The sequence below is a fragment of the Urocitellus parryii genome, chromosome 2 (assembly GCF_045843805.1).
Source record: "Urocitellus parryii isolate mUroPar1 chromosome 2, mUroPar1.hap1, whole genome shotgun sequence".
Taxonomy (NCBI): domain Eukaryota; kingdom Metazoa; phylum Chordata; class Mammalia; order Rodentia; family Sciuridae; genus Urocitellus; species Urocitellus parryii.
In genome coordinates this window covers 105,113,747-105,132,967 of record NC_135532.1, presented here as the reverse complement: position 1 = coordinate 105,132,967, position 19,221 = coordinate 105,113,747, and the positions used below count along the sequence as shown (strand labels likewise).

Genomic DNA, 19,221 nt, shown 5'->3' with positions numbered 1-19,221 from the left:
TCGTGCATGCTGGGCAAGTGCTATACTACTGAGCTACATTCCAGTCTTTTTTATTTCCCTAATTTAAATTTAAATTATTTTCCTAAATTGGTAAATTGCCTAGGCTGGCCAGGAATTTGTGATCTTCTTGCCTTAGATTCCCAAGTAGCTGGGATTTTGGTCCTGAGCCACCATGCCCAGCCTCCATTAATCGCCTAGAGAACACTTTTTAAAAATTGTTTTCCTGATAATTTCAATTAAAACAATTTCAGACTGGTGTGTATGTCTGTTAGGGAGTAAACCCAGGGCCTTGGACATGCTAGGCAAAACATCAATACTACCTCGACATTGGATGTTTTACATGTGGGTTTTGAGATGGTACAGATATAGATGGAACCATGGGCATTTAGTGTCAGGAGCCAGGGTAGTTAGGTGTCCTGCAATGTAAGAGTCCCAAATGAGGAAAATCAGACAAATGTTCCATGTGACTTTCTTAACATTCACTGATTTGGTAGAAAACTATTTATAATGATCTGAACTTAAATGCTAACTTCCCCTCACCCCCTCCCTTTTTTTTTTTTTTTTGCAATTTTAAAGTTCAATTAATTGAAGTTTCCAAATATGCAATTAAATAATGACATTGTTTAATCAAATAGAATGAAATAACCTGTTCAACGCTCAGCTTTTGTGTTAGAACCCACAACTAAATGTCACAGCATGTTCTTTCTGATGAACAATATGTACCAAACTTCAAGATGGCTATGCAGATGAGCTGATATCATCCAGGATGGGGAGGATCAGAGAGGCTTTGTCTCAGGCCCTCCTCCTCCTCTCTGCCCTCAGAAGCTGATGTATAGTATAAACAGTGCTTTGTTAGGTAGTTGGACTGTAGTTCTGCTGTGTGGAATATCAACTTATTTCCACCATCCTCCAGATTTAATTTACATATTGTCACACTGACCTGGGAAACAGCACTTACACTACTTCCCTCTCCACAGCATAGGCAAGTATCTTGTTCACATTATTATGGAAGAAGTCTTTGAAAAATGTTAAACAGCTACAAAATATTTCACTGCACATTTAAATGGCCAGATTTGGGTAATTTTTTCAGTAGCTTGAAATTTCTGAAAAAATACATAAGTAAAAATTTTCAAAGACATTGGATTAATAAAAAGTAGCCAGTATGAAAACATGCAAAATTATATTTTTCATCCTAATCATTACATTTTAAAAACATTTTAATGTATTCACATCCCTTAGAATCTGCAAATGTAAATATTTTAATTTTTTAAAATTTCCATCAGTAGCCTTTATTAGAAAAGACTTCAAAATGATCTTGTAGCCCATAATTTGTTACCAAAAATCTCTCCTGAATGAGTTTGATAAAATTTAAGTATTTTCTTGAACTTATGTTTCTAGGTAGTAAACTAAGTTTTACTGACAAAAGAGTGTATGAATTTTTTTCAAATTATTCACTTAAGTAAGTTTATTAAGTTTAAGGCTATACACAAAATCGCAACAACTCAAAGTAAACAGAATAAATAATTTATTAAAACACTGTGTGATTAACTTTTTAATCCAATGCTGCACTGGTAAACAGTTCCCCCTCATTAGTATTTTGTCTAAAACCCACAATAACAACATAATCTGACCTGGACTAGAAAATAGCTCTGTCCTTTAACACTCAATGATTTAACTGTGAGATAAATATAGATTCTGGTTTTCTTGATGAGTCAAAGATAAGAGAATAACTTCAAAGGCAATTAAAATTCCATTTGCCTGAAAGATTTTATTTACCCTGTTCACTGGTCCAAAATCAAAATTATCATTATATCAAATAAAGATGTCATGAATTGTCCCTTCTTCCCATAAAAATATTAGTAACAAATTGAGGATAAGTTAGGTTTTAAACTGCACTTTATTTGTCACTATAACATTCTCTCTCTTTTCAACTGATCAACCAGAAGCATGCAAAAAGTTCTCCTGTGAATGGAACTGTTTCCACAGTTCCTTGTATATAGATACGTAAATTATAAATTTCATTCCACCTGGAATTCTCTCCTTTTTAGCACTTTCAAAAGCAGCGTGTGTGACACATACCACAGAGGTAGGAAAGACCATCTTTAATAAATTATTTTCTTAATTGTAGAGAATCTTGAAAATTAAAACTGTCGAAATGCTAAACCATGCCTTTGATGAGTCCCAAAGAACCATAGATCCAGCGACTCCTATCTGAAGAATTAGTTCTCTGGAGTGTTCTAGCCTTCACTGGGCACTTGACAGCAAATCTACCAGGGCTGCGATCAGCTGCACCAAGAAAGCCTTCTACCGTTGTCACTTGCCAATTCTTTGGACCACCCAGTCCTGCTGGCAGAGAGGGCAGCGATTGTTCTGTTTCACCCACAGGGACATGCAGCAATTGTGGAAGGAATGATTACACTCTCCCCAAACCACTGAAAGAAAAGAAAAAGAGCAGACAACATGACACATTTCAATCTAAATTACTAAGCTAAAAATTATAGCTTATTTTATATTATGAATCAAAGTCATGGTTCATAATCCTGAATAAAGATGACTGGTCAAAATATTTTTTCTATCTATAAAAATATACAAATTTACATGTGTAAATGACATTTAAGAAATAAGTCATGGTGTCTGGGGGACCTTCCATCCCTTTTTTGAGAATCTATGAGTGAGGTGATGACCACCAGTTCCTAAAGAGTTTCACATGATCTCTTCTTGAAGAAAGTCAGGAGATTAGGACTTGAATCTTCTGTAGATCTCATACCTTCTCCTCCATGCACTGACCTTAGAGATCTTTTGGGCTTTATTGAAAAATGTCCTCCTGGTTTTTATTTACCAAGACAGAATGCGTTTTAAGAGTTTCCAGGGGCTGGGGATGTGGCTCAAGTGGTAGCATGCTTGCCTGGCATGCGTGCGGCCTAGGTTCAATCCTCAGCACCACATACAAAGATGTTGTGTCTGCCGAAAACTAAAAAAATAAATATTAAAAAATTCTCCCTCTAAAAAAAAAAAAAAAGTTTTCAGTTCATAGGTGGCCATCAGAGGGCAGAGACACTCCTCCAAGCACTAACAGTTATCCATCTACTGAGTTGTTTCCTAGAAGTGATGAACTGTTAAGTCATCCAGAAGCTGTGCAATTCCTCATGTGACAATGAATCAAAGTTGCTGGCTGGAGAGGAGTCTCTCTGTGATAAAAGAGGCCAGCCTTAACAAGTTCTAATTAATTTTTTAAAACAAACTGCATAAAAGAAAAAATTTAAAGAGAGACAGCATCCATAGTCTGAAATAATGCAATATCAAACGTGGGCTTCATTTGTCCCTTGCTTGACCCACTGAGTTATATAACAAGAGCACAAGGTAATATGGAAGAAACAGAGAAAATGAAGAAAAAAAAAACCCAACTTTTTATGAAAACCGGCTGAGAGGGCGGGAAGCAGGGAGGAAAAACATTCTAAGCTTTTCTTTTGCCCCAGCCCCATTTTAACCTTTTTAGAAGGAAAAAACAAAACTTGATCAAAACTGCATCAACCATTACTATTAAGACTCAGAAAGCCATGCCAACAAGCACAAAGCTTATTCTAGGAAACTCTATAAACATTTTAAAAAGCAATCTAAAAACAATCACCCGAAGAACCAGGACATAAAAACTTTTGAATTGCTTAAAATTGTTAGACTAAGACAATTTTTGTAGTCTAAGACTATAAAGATAATTAATAGATTTCAACATACAAACTATATTCTAAAAACAAAACACAACACACACAAACAAACCTGACTTGACAGCAAGATCTACCAGGCTGTGAACAACTGCACCATGGAAACCTACCACTAGCATCTGAGGTTTCTAACTCCTACCTTAGTTAAAAAGTTAATTAGTGCGCCTTAAGAGAATCGAAAACAGAAATGCCTTATTAGAACCAAAACTGACTTGATACTTGACAAATTCCTTATTTTATAGTTCTATTAAAAGGAGATCATTATTTATTTTTGACTACCAAAATGTTTACCATGACTATATTTGAAATTATATAACCAATTCTTAATTAGAGCAATAAAGGAGTAACTTACAGATTAATTCCCTTAAGGCCTTTTAAGAACCAACACATTTTATATTAATAATGGCTCACTGCTTTACAGTTTATTTTTGTACATTAATAAAGTCAATCTTAATAGCAAATTCAAACACCCCGACTGAGAAAAAACCCTTAGTTTAAAAAGCAAGAGAAAGAAATTACAACATACCAACACAATCTTCTTGTTTGTTTTCAGCTTGACATCTAAGACAGGCATCTAAAAGTAGACAAATAGCAATTTTTCACTCTGATGCTCAGAATGTAATTTTTAAAACCCAGATACTTCAAAATGAAATAAAAGCCCTAAAGGTTACAGATGAGGATAAGATTCATACTTAGCATATGATTTATTTAAAGAGGAATATTTAAAGAGGAATAAAGCACAAGGCGTCCTACTAATTTACTTGTGACCAGGAGCAATTCCACAAGGGTTAAGGATTATTTTTACAAGCTCTGATGAAAAGAAGTCTTGACAGCACCACTAGAGGAAAATGTACCACACACCTCTATAGTACAAATTACTGTGCACTCACATGCAATGGGAGGGTAGTTTATTTAAGACAGCATTTTTAACAAGCCATGCCTATATATTGGTATTTCCTTATATACACACACACACACATATATGGAAATACATATATATACATATATGTAAGTGTGTGTATATATACACACACACACACATATATAAAAATCTAAATGGATACCCAAGACACAAGTTTATAGGAGTGGATAGAATGGGAAGGAGTTTTCAGGATAACTTCTTAAATTTTTAACTACATGACTACATAACCTACAAAAAATTAAAACTTCTTTCATAAACAGATTTTCTTAAGTCATCCATACTTACTGACACTTAAAAAATAATTTTTTTCTTTCTTCCCTATGACACTTTTAAGTTTCTTTAAAATAAGTGATTTTCTATGTTTCCAACAGGTCAGAACCGTGGTGAACAAGACTGGTGAAGAGGAGTGAGGCAGAGGAGGGAAAGCAAGGGTTTGGCAACTGGGCAGATCTAGCATCAAGTCCCGCCTCAACGGCATTTACTAGTTCTGTTGCCCTGGACCAATTATGAACTTCAGATGAGCCCCAATTCTCTCTCCTGTAAAAAAGTGATCATTCCATGACTATTTATAGGTAAGAGAGGAGATACCCACCTGTGAGAGCTTTATAGCCCAAATAAGTAGACAGGAGGTAACATTAAACACTCTGTTCGAAGAAAATGCTCCCTTTACAGATATTTCCTTACAGGTAGCAAAGTATCTTAATAAATTATTTGGGAGTAAATACTAGAAATGGGAACCTAAAGGATGTACTGAAGTTTTCAAAACCCATCTGTAGTACTATCTGCTTGATGAAAAAGGTACTACATTAGCTGGAAGAGGAAGGAGTCCAAGATGGGTAAAAGGAAGTTCAAATCAACAACATCATCAACAACAACAAACCAGTTTACAGAATAAATATAGAAAAATAATTCTGTAAAAATAGAAACAGTGGAGCTGAAGCCTGCTTTTCTTCTTCTGCTAGTTTATGCTCAGACATCCGTCTGCTCCTCTCCACATGCTCTTACCCTTAAAAAAACACCAGTACCCTGGCCTCTCCAGTGTGGATGAAAAACAACCACTGCCTCCTGGGGAGCCCTTCAATTCTGTAATTACTAGCATCTCCACAAAGCAAGGACTTATGCACTGGGGACACAAAAAAGAACATGGCTGTGTCTTAAAGAGCTCACTAACAAATAAAAAGCGCCCAGGAGCACAGGGATCCTGATGTGACAGGAAAGCCACGCTACCCTGCAACCCTACCAGGTTTGAGTTCTGTGTAAGCACTGAATTTTAAGAATATTAGGATTGGTGATCCCAGTGCCGGTTTCACAAATCAGAAAAATAAGACTCCAAAAGGCTCTGTGACATGACCACGTGAAAATACATCACGAAAGGTTACTCTGACTTTCACAACTGGGCTGTGCTGGCAAACCTATTCCCCTATCCCATCAGTCCTCACTCCCTGTGCCATCAGCTCCTTCCAGAATCAGGGAGGGGCTACAACCCAGGGACAAGAGAGTTACCCACCCTAGAAAGGTGTGACAGAGATTATTAAGGATATAGGAATATGGGGGTTCTTGTTGCACAATCTAGAAACATGCTTATAGATTTAAGAATTACTCTAAAAAGTTGACCCAAATCTACATGAATTCTTAGTTTCAAATAAAATAAAAAATTATTTTAATAATGATCCTGATATTTAAAATAGCACATTTCTAAGGAGTATAACAGTTAACACCTTTTAAAATGATGCTAGACTAAGGACTAGGAAGTCAGAAAAAAAAAAATTTCCTTCTGCTGTCACCTGATCACCAAGTGGCCACAAACATCTCATAAACAAAATACAAAGGTCTAGTCCAGAATACTTTCCTGAACCCAAAGTACAGTTGTTGTAAATATTCTCAATAAATCTTGGAGAAGCAGAACATTTGCTATAATTAGAAAGTTAATTATGAACCTGAGTCACACATAGCCCACACTCTGACCTACTTTGAGTATCCCAGTAAAGTTTGTTGCAAAATCTCAATCATATCTTAGGTTCTGGATTTGTACTTACTAACCCCTCCCCCACCTTTGGGGAGAAAATAGCTCCCTAAGAGAGAGATCCTTTTGAAATGCCTCTTTAGGCATGTTCTTTTAAAACTAGAAAGATATTAAAAGGAAGTTTGGGACCTGGGGATGTAGCTCAGTGGTGGTATGCTTGCCCAGCAAGTTTAGCTTCTTCCAGAATACAGGAAATTTAGAGTATAAATTTTTTTTTTTTTTTAAGAGAGTGAGAGAGAGAGAGGGGGACAGAGAGAGAGAATTTTAACATTCATTTATTTATTTATTTATTTTCTTAGTTCTTGGCGGACATAACATCTTTGTTGGTATGTGGTGCTGCTGAGGATCGAACCCGGGCCGCACGCATGCTAGGCGAGCGTGCTACCGCTTGAGCCACATCCCCAGCCCCAGTAAAACTTGTCTTGCAAAAGCACAAAAGGTCAAGTCTTCTGGAAAAGTTAAAAATACCTCCCAAACTGGAAATTATTATTCTAGCTTTGTGGATGGCTGTACTGCATGCAAATAAAATAGCTTAATATGCAAAACAAGTGGATCACATCCACTATCAAGGTCTTCCAAAACTAAAAATAAAAATACTGAATCCCGTGTTGTAAATCTTGGAAACAAGTCCTTAGGAATGAAAGGCAGAAGAGAACGTAAGCTGAGAGCTCTCTCAATTGTAGTAGGTTCAAAGTCTCATTCCCCAACAAGGATGCACAATTCACTTTACTTTCTCCAATTCGCTTATTTTTCTGAGCAAGCCACTACGTTTTCAAACTAAAGAAGCGTAAATTTTCTCCATACACCTTCAAAAAACATTATCATTCACCACTGAAGATAGTCTCATAGTTATTTTAAATCCATTTAAATAACAGCTGTCTTGAGATTCAAAACAGAAACCTATAAAGCTCAAAGAGATTGTTCTGAAATGTTTCATTTGGTGCAATTTTTTTTTTTACTCAAAATATAAAAAGTAGACATTTGTATAAGAGAGGTCTCCATATGGGCATGGTAGAGTAGGACAATATCTTCCCTAGGAAATGACATCCTACTATGGAAAGGAGGCTAGATAGAGATGAAGTTTTGTTTCTGAATAAAAGGTTTTTGGTTTTGGTACTGGGGATTGGACCCTGGGGCAAATTACCACTGAGATACATCCTCCTCCTTTGTATTTATTTTGAGACAGGGTCTCACTAAATTGCCCAGGGAGGTCTCTAACTTGGGATCCTCCTGCCTCAGACTTCCGACTTGCTGGGATTACAGGCCTGCACCCCAGCAGCCGGCAATAAAGGGTTCATATTTTTCAATTCCCCATGCAATTGAAATATTCTTTACCCACACTTCAAACAAGCGAGGTCTATCTGCCTGGGTCTTGAATCAATCCTGATTTAAAAACTAGCCCAGCAGCAGCAGGGAATCAGGAAATGCACCGTCCATATACTTTCTTTCCTGAACTGAGGGTATCTGTGTAGACTTGACTCCCGAGCATCGCTTCGGGCGTGATGAGACCCTCAGTGCACAGCCGGACGCGGCCTCCGCCCTGACCCTCTGCACTCTGCTTTCAGAACTGGGGCTGGCCCGCACGTCAAGAAGTCCTCCCAGCTCCCCTCAGGCCTCCCGGTTTAATTTTCTGGGTCACATCCACCGCCACCTGCAATTACCTGGTTCGGTTCCTCTGCGCAGAACACCAGCCCCCGCGCTGGCGCAGAAGACCACCCCGCTGGCCCCCGATCGCTGCACAGGGCGCCAGCGGCCTGGGCTTGGCTCGCGTCCCCGCGCCGGCAGGGCGACCCCGCCGCTCCCCGCCCGCGCCGCGCTCAGCCCGCGAGGCCGCCCCGCCGCCCCGGCTTCTCGTGCAGCACTTACCCATCACCTGAACCCTGCAGATGGCGCATGTATCGCACTCCACGTCCCAGCTCCACATGGCCACCGCGTTCCACTTCTTGAGCGAGAACATTTTGTCACTCCCCGACTTGGAGCCTGCGCTCCCGGAGTGGGATGACAAGGCGCAGGGCTCTTCGCTGTCTTCCACATCTGCCATGGCGGAGGCGCGGAGCCGGCGGCGAGGACGTTGGGTTAAAGGAAGCGGGCGGCTATGGCGGCTCTGTGGAGCCGCCCTACGGGCCATAGCGCCGCCCGGAGGCCGTGGGCTACGGCGGAGACCACACTGGCGCGGCCCGCGATTGGCTGGCGCGGCCTGGTGACGTCACCCTGCGACAGCGCCGGGGCGGGGACTGTGGCCCCGCCTCCTCGTTCTCGGCTTCCCAGGGTCTGGAGGCCTCGGGACGACCCCTGATGAAACCCGGCGCCTTATGCTTTAGAGGGTGACCTCAGAGCAGGCCGCAGATAGTGCGGGGGGCCCCTGTCCTGCTCCGTGCGGCTGTTAAACTTGCAGCTCTTACAAACTACCTTGCTAATTTGCGTCTTCGTTGCCAAATGTAAACTCTTATCAGAGCAGGGACTGCGGGTCTCATCAACACCTTAGACTCTATGTCTAAAAGTGCCACCGTTGTTTGTTGAATGAATGAATGACCTGAAAGATCTAGAAAATGCGTTTAGTGGTTCTCAGACTTTTTGGTCTCAGAACTCCTTTACACTTAAAATTTATTAGAACCTTAAAGAGATATGTGGATATAGATAGATATTTGGTTTTTTTAATATTTATTTTTTAGTTGTAGATGGACAGCATGCCTTTATTTCACTTATTTATTTTTATGTAGTGCCGAGGATTGAACCCAGTGCCTGACGTGTGCGAGGCCAGCGTGCTACCACTTGAGCCGCATCCCTAGCCCTAGATATTTGTTTGTAACAAAATGAAACAAAAAGTTTAAAATGTGTTAATTCAGCCGGGTGCTGTCAGTCAGGCTTGTAATTTCAGCGACGAGTGAGGCTGAGGCAGGACCCTCACAAATTTGAGGCCAGCCTCAGCAATTTAGTGAGACCTTGTGTCAAAAATTAAAAAGTACAAAGTGATAGGCATGTACTCAGTGGTAAAGTGTCCTTGTTCCAACCCCAGTACTGCAAAAAACAGAAGGAAAATAAAATGTATTAATTCGTTTAAAAATAACAGACCCATTGCAAGTTATTATTAGAGCAGTGTCATATTGTTTCTGGAAAATTCCACTGTATACTCAAGAGAGTGAGGATGGAAAATGGGAAATAGCTATGAATGTTGTTATGGGAAGAGTTTGACTTCATTCATCCCCTAAAAGTATCCTGGAAACTCTGGAGACCACATTTGGAGCTAGTTTAACCTCTTTTTCTATGCAGGAGTAATGAAGTACAGAGAAGTGAAGTAACTTAATAATTAAGATCACACAGGTATTATGTGAAGGTGATTGTTTTAAAACCAAGGTTCTACTGGTAGCCCAAGAGTCCTCATCTTATGTTTTCCTGAGCAAAGCAGACAATGTCTCCATTTAAAAGATAAGAAAACTGAGTCATGGAGAGTCTTGTGGCCTCATCAAGGGTGTCAGGTTTGGGATTCAGAACCTCCCACCTCTCACTGGGCTTGATCCTAAACCTTGTGCTTGGGGAGGGTGGGACAGACCAGGCTCAAGGGACCTGTTACTGGAGGCAAGAATGCACAAATGTATGGGAGCATAAATGTGGGCACAGTGACATTGTCCTGATTGTCAATGAGTGGCACATGGGTGTTACCACTGTTTAAGGATGACGAGTCCTTACTTCCCCAATGCTGAAGTATAACACCAGAGAAGCAAGCCAAGGCAAGTTTAGAGTGGAAAGTAGACGCTTTATTAAAGGACAGCAGAAAAGACTTATCCCCGGAGGTAGAAGGGGATCCAAGAGGTGGAATCCGTGGAAGGTCGAATGTGTTCCCCTTCTAATAGCTAAGGTCTACATTCAGCTTTCCCGCATTCCTGTCGCATTCCTGTCCTTTGTTCTGTTATCTTTCAGTGATGGAATGTAGATAAGAAGGCCCAAAGGGTGGGGCATAGGTAGGCCAAAGGAGTAATCCAGGCAGGAAGGACTTTTGGATTAGCATCTCTAAATTTGCTGAGAGCTGTTTCATTAACATTTCTTTGGGATGGGCTCTAGGCCTTGGGGACATTAACATTCCAAGGGTTGTTCTGCTTTTCCAGGACTCCATTCTCAACATGGCCTTCATTTTCGATTTTACTCATTATTAGATCAATTTATCTAACTGTGGGAGACCAACCTTACACATGACTAGGTAACTCCCCGGCTGGGTGTTGAGGCGCTCAGTCACAAAAATGTGGCAGCGCTTTCCCCACCCTTCTTGGGTTCGAGGGTCGCTGTCTCCTGCATGGGTGTGTCTTCCTACAGCCCCATGGATGAAGCTGTGCTCACCTGTACCTTTGTAATATAACCCTTTGCCCTGTTTAGGATAGAATCTTCCATTGAAGTGCCTGTGTGTGTCCCCTTCTCTTACTGTGCCCTTGGGTGTGGCCTACCCAGGTGTCAGTCAACCTGCTGACAGTGGACATCATGTAGACTCAGCCCCCTGAAACCTGACCCCTTGCCTCATTTAAATAACTTCTCCTCAATAAAAGGGCTCAGCCCATGCTCTCATACTCTCTCTTTCTGAGGACCCTGAAGGTCAGAGGAGCCGTCACAGCGACCCCAAAGGAAAAGGTATTTTTGTCTCTTGTGTGGTTATTTTGTGCAGCCCAGTCAGCCCAGTTCAACTGGAGTGACCCCTGAGCCTTTTAGTCATGAGAACAGAACCCTGGCACCTAACTAATTACACTATCTACCTATCTTTAAATCTGGCTTCCTGGGCCCTGGGAGGGTGAAGACAAATGTGAAGATAGATGTAGAGGGTAAGCCTCAAGGAAGAGGGGAAACTGGAATGGGGGTGCAGAGAAGGGAGGCCCCAAAGGCCAGAAAGAGACCCAAGGGAGCCTGCCAGCCTGGCCCAGCTACTGGCCTGAGCAGAGCCACAGGCAGGGCACAGACAACCCTAACCCTAAGAACCAGATGAAAATGCCCATAAACCAACCGAGACCAGCTCTGCAAAACACAGGTTCTGTTGGTGTGAACCGATCACACCACTGATCATGGATGGCTGTAAATGAGCTAATGAGGAGGGGAGGCTGGAGTTGGGGCTGGGGCTCAGAGGTAGAGCGCTTGCCCGGCACGCATGGGGCACTGGGTTCGATCCTCAGCACCACATAAATATAAAATAAAGACGTTGTGTCCAATTAAAAAATAAATATTTTTTTTAAAAGTAGGAAGGCTGCAACCAGATGAGGATAAAATAAGCTCAGTTGGAGAGCACGAGGTGTTTGAGAGGGGAACAGGGCAGCTCAGAGGTGGTGGGCAGGCGGAAGGGTGGTTAGGCTTGCAGCATGGTGCGCCCCTCTCTGAGGGTGAAACCTGGAGGAAGGGCCGTCCACACGGTAGTGAAACGAGAACAGAGGGTTGAAGGGAAGACGGGGTGGGACGAGGAAAGGAGGGGAGTAGATACAGATCAGGGGTGAAGCTGGGTGCAGGAGCCCCCTGCAGGGAGCGAGCTCACACCCACCCAAGGGAGGGCAGGAAAAGAGGTGGGAGGTCCTGACCCCCGAGTCCCCCCCCTCACCCCCAGGGGGTTTCTAGGATCCTAAGCACCCAAAGGGTAGGGATTATGGGGGACCTTGGGGAAGATTGCAGCAAAATAAACTTCTGCCTGCCTCTGACCTTGTAGCTCCTGATCTACCTTACTCTTCACAGTTCCCCAGGCTAGACTGGATTTCAGGACCTTGTCCTCCGCTTAGAATCTCTATTCCTTATGCTGCGCACAGCGGGGACAGGGTAGCTTTGTTTTAGAGATTTTCCTTAAAGTACAATATTTAAATCCTTCAGGAAAAACCTCTTTTCCAGTATAAGCAAATATTTTTCTTTATTTCTTTGATCCTCGCTCCAGTAATCATTTCCCCATTCCTTCATGACACTCCACTTTACTAAAATAATTTTTCCTGTTGTTGGGGAGGAAACATTTTTCTTTTTTTTTTTTGGTACTGGAGATTGAACTCAGGGGTGCTTTACAACAGAGCCATATCCCCAGCCCTTTTTATTTCTTATTTTAAGACAGAGTCTTGGGGCTGGGATTGTGGCTCAGCGGTAGAGCGCTGGCCTAGCAGGGTGGGACCTGGGTTCAATCCTCAGCATCACATAAAAAAAAAATAGGCATTGTGTTGTGTCCATCTACACCTAAAAATTTTTTATTAAAAAAAAAAAAAAGTCTTGCAGAGGGTCTCCCTAAGTTGCTGAAGCTGGCCTCAAACTTGTGATACTGAAGCCAGATTTAAAGATAGGTAGTCAGTGTAGTTAGGTAAATCCAGTCTACTACTGAGTAAAATCGAAAATGAAGGCCATGTTGAGAATGGAGTCCTGGAAAAGCAGAACAACTCTTGGAATGTTAATGTCCCCAAGGCCCAGAGCCCATCCCAAAGAAATGTTAATGAAACAGCTCTCAGCAAATTTAGAGATGCTAATCCAAAAGTCCTTCCTGCCCGGATTACTCCTTTGGCCCACCTATGCCCCACCCTTTGGGCCTTCCCACCTATATTCCATCACTGAAAGATAACAGAACAAAGGACAGGAATGCGACAGGATTCCACCTCTTGGGTCCCCTCCTTCCTCTGGGGAGAAGTCTTTTCTGCGGTCCTTTAATAAATTTCTGCTTTCCACTCTAACCTTGCCTCAGCGTGCGTCTCTGGTATTCTACTTCAGCATTGGGGAAACAAGGACTCGTCGCTGGTAAACAGTGGTAACAGTTTACCAAGAGGTGGAATCCGTGGAAGGGTGCTATCTTCCCCTTTTTATAGCTAAGGTCTTCATTCAGCTTTCCCGCATTCCTGTCCTTTGTTCTGTTATCTTCCAGTGATGGAATGTAGGTGGGAAGGCCCAAAGGGTGGGGCATAGGTGGGCCAAAGGAGTAATCTGGGCAGGAAGGGCTTTTGGATTAGCATCTCTGAGTTTGCTGGGAGCGGTTTCATTAACATTTCTTTGGGATGGGCTCTAGGCCTTGGGGACATTAACATTCCAAGTGCTATTTTGCATTTCCTGGACTCCATCTCAACATGGCCTTCATTTTCAATTTTACTTGATTTACCTAACTACACTAACTACCTATCTTTAAATCTGGCTTCAATACTCCTCTCCCAGTCTCCCAGATTGCTGGAATTACAGGTGTGAGCCTCTGTGTTTGAGGTGGCTAAGGGAACAAAGCACCAAGCAACCCTGAGGGAAAGGACAACAAAGCGGGTGCCCAGTGATAACCAGCACTATCAATCAGCAGGGTCTCCTGACTAATCCTGGAAGGACAAGGAGCTCGGCAAGATCCCCTGACTAACCCCAGTGGGACAGGGGACTCTAAAAACCTCCCTTTCCTGTCTCAAGCCCTCCCTTCCTGCCCTAAACCTAATAAAATTCCAATCTGGCTGAGCCTGGGTGCAACCCCCCGGAACCAGCTCTGTTGGACTGGAGGGTCTCACCCAGGAGCAAATCTCAATATGGCCTTGTTCAGCAGCTTTTAATCTGCCTCCTTTTGGTCACCAGTGCCTAACCTTACACTGTGCTCAGTGAATATTTTTTCTTCTACACCTTTTTTTGGCAGTACTGAGGCTGCCAAAAAATTTGGGTCCTTGTAGAAGGTAGGCAAGTGCTCTACCACTGAACCTCATCCCCAGCCTCTTTCTATACTCTAGTGTTCTGTATTGGGGGTTTGTGAATTAAACTGACAAAAGACACATTAGCAAGAGAAAAGACAGATCTCTATCCACAGAGGAAGTTGGAGTTCACAGAATAATAGACTCAAAGAGGCAGTTAGAATTTGGAGTTTGTGTACCATGTGATTAAAAGAAAGGGAGTGGGGAGAAAGAGTGCTTATGGGAAAGAACTTTTAGGAAAGATAAAAGAACCCCCAGGAGAGTAGATGGGCCATGGGATGGGTCTATGACAATGTCTAGGTGATTTATTATCCCAGTGCTTCCTCTGGTGAAAGATGTCTATAGTCCCTGGTTTTGAAACTTCTGGGGAAGAGATTTATGACAGTTGAACTCTTCTGGGAAATACTGATTTTGGTAGTTAAGAGAATTCAAAAGCAAAACAGAATTTCCAAAAACTCTGATTCTCAAATGCCATTAGCTCAAAATAATTCTTCTGCAACCATGGCATACACTGGATCCCTTGGCTGTACTGGGAAAACAAACAAACCCAAACCTAATGACCATTGATTATTGATAGAACTGGCTTAGTTTTTCCAAAGGGGCCAAGGTTTGTTAAGTATGAAGACAAAGTCAGAAAACTTATTGGGACTGGGGGTCTGGGTCATTGGTAGAGCATTTGTCTTTTGAAATCCTCCAAACAGTGTTTCGTTCCATTGTTATGCTCGAATTCGGGACCCCAAAAGACCACCAGAGACCAAGATCAATGTAAATAGCAAAGAAGTGTTTATTGCGAGCTAGCTCGGTCCTCTGCGCATGTGCACACACACACAGAGCAACTGGTGACACTGAGAGGCCTGAGCCCAGGGTTTGCAGCAGTTTTATACATTTCTTTGGAGAAGGCAGGGACCCCCACATACATCATAGCATCTCTTAGCAAATCATCACACACCGAGGGAAAATCAAATAACAACTCTAAAACATGATTAGCACATTCACTGGCCCAACAAGTTGGGTAGGGGTGATTGGTTACTACAAGACGGGGATTCGTTTAAACTGATTGGTTTAAGCCAAGAGGGGTGTTCGTGCTGAACTACAAGGTTTCCCAACTTGTTATCAACCACCATAAACTACTGGGAGGGTCATCTGGCATCCCAGGTATTTCCCTGTCTCATGCTGATCGGTGACTGCTAGGGGGTTGTTATGGGTCTCCACCTAGCCTGACTGAGTCAGGGACACCTGGCGCAGCAGATCTCTCCTGTTATTTGTAGAAAAACAACTTAGCAGGGTGGGAATGTGCCTAGGAGTGCTCTGTGGGTCTTTCCAAGGACAAAGGCCATGTCCCTTCCTTGGACAGGCTTTGCTCTGAGGTAGAGGCTGGTTTTTCACCATTTAAGACATTAACCATTAATTTCAGGTGTGAATAAAAAGAGATGTGTTTCAGAATAGATGAAAATGATGCAGAAACCCATGCCTAGAACTCATGGTGACTTCTTTAGAAACCTGATGACATTTACTAAGAGTTTTTCAGGAGTGATTTTGATCAAGTTGTCTGAAACTGCTCCACCTTGAATCTTCTCGAGCTCCAGGTTTGGATCTGGCCTGGTGCTGTGTGTGATTTTACCTCTCTACTGAATCCTGCCAGAGTGTTCTATCAGACATTGGTCACGTCTACTTGAACAGCTCCCCATTGTCCAGACTCAACAGATGAAAAGGGAGTTCATTACCTTTCTTGCACAATGTAGCTTCCCTTTAAGACTTCAGTTTCTCTGCCTGAGTGTAATTCTCTCCTAGATATAACTGGCCTGGCCTGACACCGTGGACACCTTTGGCTCTTTCCAATTTTTATTCCAGGTATAATCACCTTGGATCTTCCTTTAGAAGTTTCTAGAATAAACCCAGCTATCCGTTCGTTCCCAATGTGGAGTTGAAAAACCAGCCTCTCCCGCAGTCTTGGCTGGCACAAAATCACGAGCCACTCACAGCTTTGTAGATTCAAATAGCAATTCTTTATTCCCGAACTCACACTGGCCCTGTACAAACACGTTCTGGGGAAATCCAAGTTCTGCCCGCATAATTCACGTCCCAAATACTTTCTGAATTCCACGAGAACTCAAGGGGAACTCAGGCAGCAGGAATGCCCTATTCCCAGCAGCAATAACCTTCAACCTGGAACTTCCCTAAACCCAGATTTGTCTTAAACCAAGAACGCCTTAAACCCAAGGAGCAGGATACTTCCTAAAACCTGCAGGATACACCCTAAGCCTGGATCCACCCTGGTCCTTGAGCAGGGTCACCTTCTCAAACACACATGCAATGTCACAGCAAATTTCCAAGGCAAGTCCATTTAACATTGGGGTACGCTGGCAAGGAAATTTCGATGCGTTATTCCTACTTGGCAATGGCTCTCAGCAAGCCTCTACCTCAGAGCAAAGCCTGTCCAAGGAAGGGGCATGACCTTTGTCTTTGGAAAGACCCATAGAGCACTCCTAGGCACATATCCACCCTGCTGAGTTGTTTATCTACAAATAACAGGAGAGATCTGCTGCGCCAGGTGTCCCTGACTCAGGCTAGGTGGGGACCCATAGCAACCCCCTAGCAGCCACCAATCAGCATGAGACAGGGAAATACCTGGGATGCCAGATGACCCTCCCAGTAGTTTATGGTAGTTGATAACATGTTGGGAAACCATGTAGTTCAGCAATACTCCCCTCTTGATGATAGACCCAACCTGATCTTTTCTTAAAATTGGGCATCTTGCCACAAAACTATGAAAAGATAATTTCGGCTTTACTATAAATTACTGCAAATTCTGAACCTGCTTGGAATGCCTGCCCATGCCCTGAACTCACCCATGTCCAGTTTTCCCTGACCAGATAACAACCCTTTCCTAAACCTTAGTGACACCTCATAAATTCTGGCCTTCCCTGGCCAGATAACGACCCTCTCTGAGTCTCTAAGATCTCCATAAATTCTGATCCCGGGGCCAGCAAAAATGTAAACTTGTGTTATGCTCCTCAGAGTGTTGTTATCTGTAACCCCCCTTTGTCTAACTTTTTGGGCTATAAAAATGGGCCGCAAAGAAGCCTCGATGCTGTCCTTGGCTCCCAGGATTTTGATGGGCAAGGCAGCCCAGCCGGTCGAAATAATAAGCTTGCTTTAATTTGATTTTAATTGGAGTCAGTGGTCTTGTGTCCTGGTCTAACTCTTGACTTAAACCAATCAGTTCAAACGAATCCCCCTCTTGCACTAACCAATCACCCTTACCCAACTTGTTCCTAATGTGCTAATCATGATTTAGAGTTGTTTTATGATTTTACTGTGGTGTGTGATGATTTGCTAAGAGATGCTATGATATATGTGAAGTCCCTGCCTTCCCCAAGAGTGTATAAAACTGCTGCAAACCCTGGGCTCGGGGCCTCTCAGCGTCACCAGTTGCTGTGTGCGCGCTTGGAGGACCGAGCTAGCTCGAAATAAACGCCTCTTTGCTGCTTACATCGATCTTGGTCTCTGGTGGTCTTTTGGGGGTCCCGAATTCAAGCATAACAGAGTCTGAACCTCATTCCCCTGCCTTGGTTTCCTTCTTCTGTCCCCAATTTTACCTGTCCTCTAACAGGGCCCTCCACCTGGCACCCTCCTGCTCCAGATGTCCCTGGTTCCACACTGTCCTCAGGACAAAATCTAAATGTCCCAGGTGGTTACTTCAGCTCTGCCACATCATGGGCCCTGCCTGCCTTCAAGTGTCACCCCAGGATGCCTCTCCAGGACCCTGGGCAGATGGTCTCTACTGTCATTTGGCCCCAGATCCCACAGCAATGAGAATGTTGTCGCTGACGCTTAACAAGCTCATTGCAGTCTATCAAACTATCTCAGGCATTTTTAAATTGACAACTCATGAGTGGTAAAAATCGTTAAAATAGTAAAAATGCGCCAGGCACAGTGGTGCAGGCCTGTAATCCCAGCGACTCAGAGGTTGAAGCAGGAGGATTGAAAGTTCAAAGCCAGCCTTAGCAACTTAGCAAGACCCTAAGCAACTCAGTGAGACATGAGACCCTGTCTCTAAAAAAACATATTTTAAAAAAAGGTCTGGGGATGTGGTTTAGTGGTTAAGCACCCCTGGGTTTAATCCCTGGTCCAAAAAAAAAAAAAAAGGTAAAAATAGTTACACAATTAAAAAGAAACCCACATGCACTGTTAATAGACTCTTCAGAAATTCCTACATATGTAAAGCAGACACATATCAATTCATTAAATTTTTTTAATTGGGGAAAATATACATAAAATTTACAACCATAATCATAGTTAAATGTATAGTTCAGTTACATAGTTAAGTTACGGTGCAGTATCTTCACACTGTTACGTAACAACATTTTTACTTTGCAAAATTGAAATTTTGTACTCAATAAAGAACAAGTTCCCATTTTCCTCTCCCTCCATCTCTGGGCAGCCACAATTCAACTTTCTGTCTCCATGATTTTGACTACTCTAAGTATCTCCTATAAAGGGAAACATACGGATTTTATCTTTTTGTGACCGGGTTTAACTTAGCATAACGTCCTCTTCTATTTATAGCACATGTTAGAATTTCATTCCTTTTAAAGGCTGAATAATATTCCATAGTAGGTCTGCACATTTTGTTCATTCATTCATTCTTCAGTGGACATTTGAACTGCTTCCACCTTTTGGCTACCTCCATGAACATGGTATACAAATATCCTTTATGACTTTGCTTTCAATTCCTTTGGAAATAATGTCAGATATGAAATAGCTAGATCATACTACATCAATTATTTTTTGCAACTGAGGATTGAAACAACACCCCCCCCCCTTTTTGGGGCGGTGGAGAACAGGGTTTCACCAAGTTGCCAAGGCTGGTCTCTAACTTGAAATAATCCTACCTCAACCTCCCAAGTTGCTGGTATT

At 42.5% G+C, this 19,221-nt stretch overlaps 2 protein-coding genes across 3 annotated transcripts in view; both read right to left on the bottom strand.

Annotated features, from left to right (window-relative positions):
- Positions 1-1,508: 1,508 nt before the first annotated feature.
- On the bottom strand, positions 1,509-8,814 carry Rnf7 (ring finger protein 7). 2 transcript variants are annotated; one of them, XM_026385009.2, is made up of 3 exons: positions 8,538-8,814; positions 4,246-4,293; positions 1,509-2,432 (listed from the first exon to the last, which is right to left on the bottom strand). In XM_026385009.2, exons 1-3 carry the CDS (start codon positions 8,790-8,792, stop codon positions 2,376-2,378), a joined length of 360 nt encoding a protein of 119 aa, XP_026240794.1. In that variant the 5' UTR covers positions 8,793-8,814; the 3' UTR covers positions 1,509-2,375. The 2 variants fall into 2 exon arrangements, with proteins under 2 accessions (XP_026240794.1, XP_026240793.1); XM_026385008.2 differs by having other exon boundaries at positions 8,531-8,810.
- The window catches only part of LOC144253393 (uncharacterized), a 49,518-nt gene continuing 39,111 nt past the window's right edge, over positions 8,815-19,221 (bottom strand). Inside the window, exon 10 of the mRNA XM_077795498.1 lies at positions 8,815-8,993. Within this exon, the coding sequence (XP_077651624.1) occupies positions 8,815-8,993 (179 nt within the window). The remainder of the gene's footprint in view (positions 8,994-19,221) is intronic.

What these genes read in the sequence shown, in the direction of transcription:
- Rnf7 (XM_026385008.2), bottom strand. Translation starts at nt 8,792, where the DNA reads ATGGCCCGTAGGGCGGCTCCACAGAGCCGCCATAGCCGCCCGCTTCCT. An exon ending in CTGCAGGGTTCAGGTGATGG is followed by an intron (nt 4,294 to 8,530) that starts GTAAGTGCTGCA and finishes GTCTACTTTTAG; the next exon opens with ATGCCTGTCTTAGATGTCAA. An exon ending in CAAACAAGAAGATTGTGTTG is followed by an intron (nt 2,433 to 4,245) that starts GTATGTTGTAAT and finishes CTTTTCTTTCAG; the next exon opens with TGGTTTGGGGAGAGTGTAAT.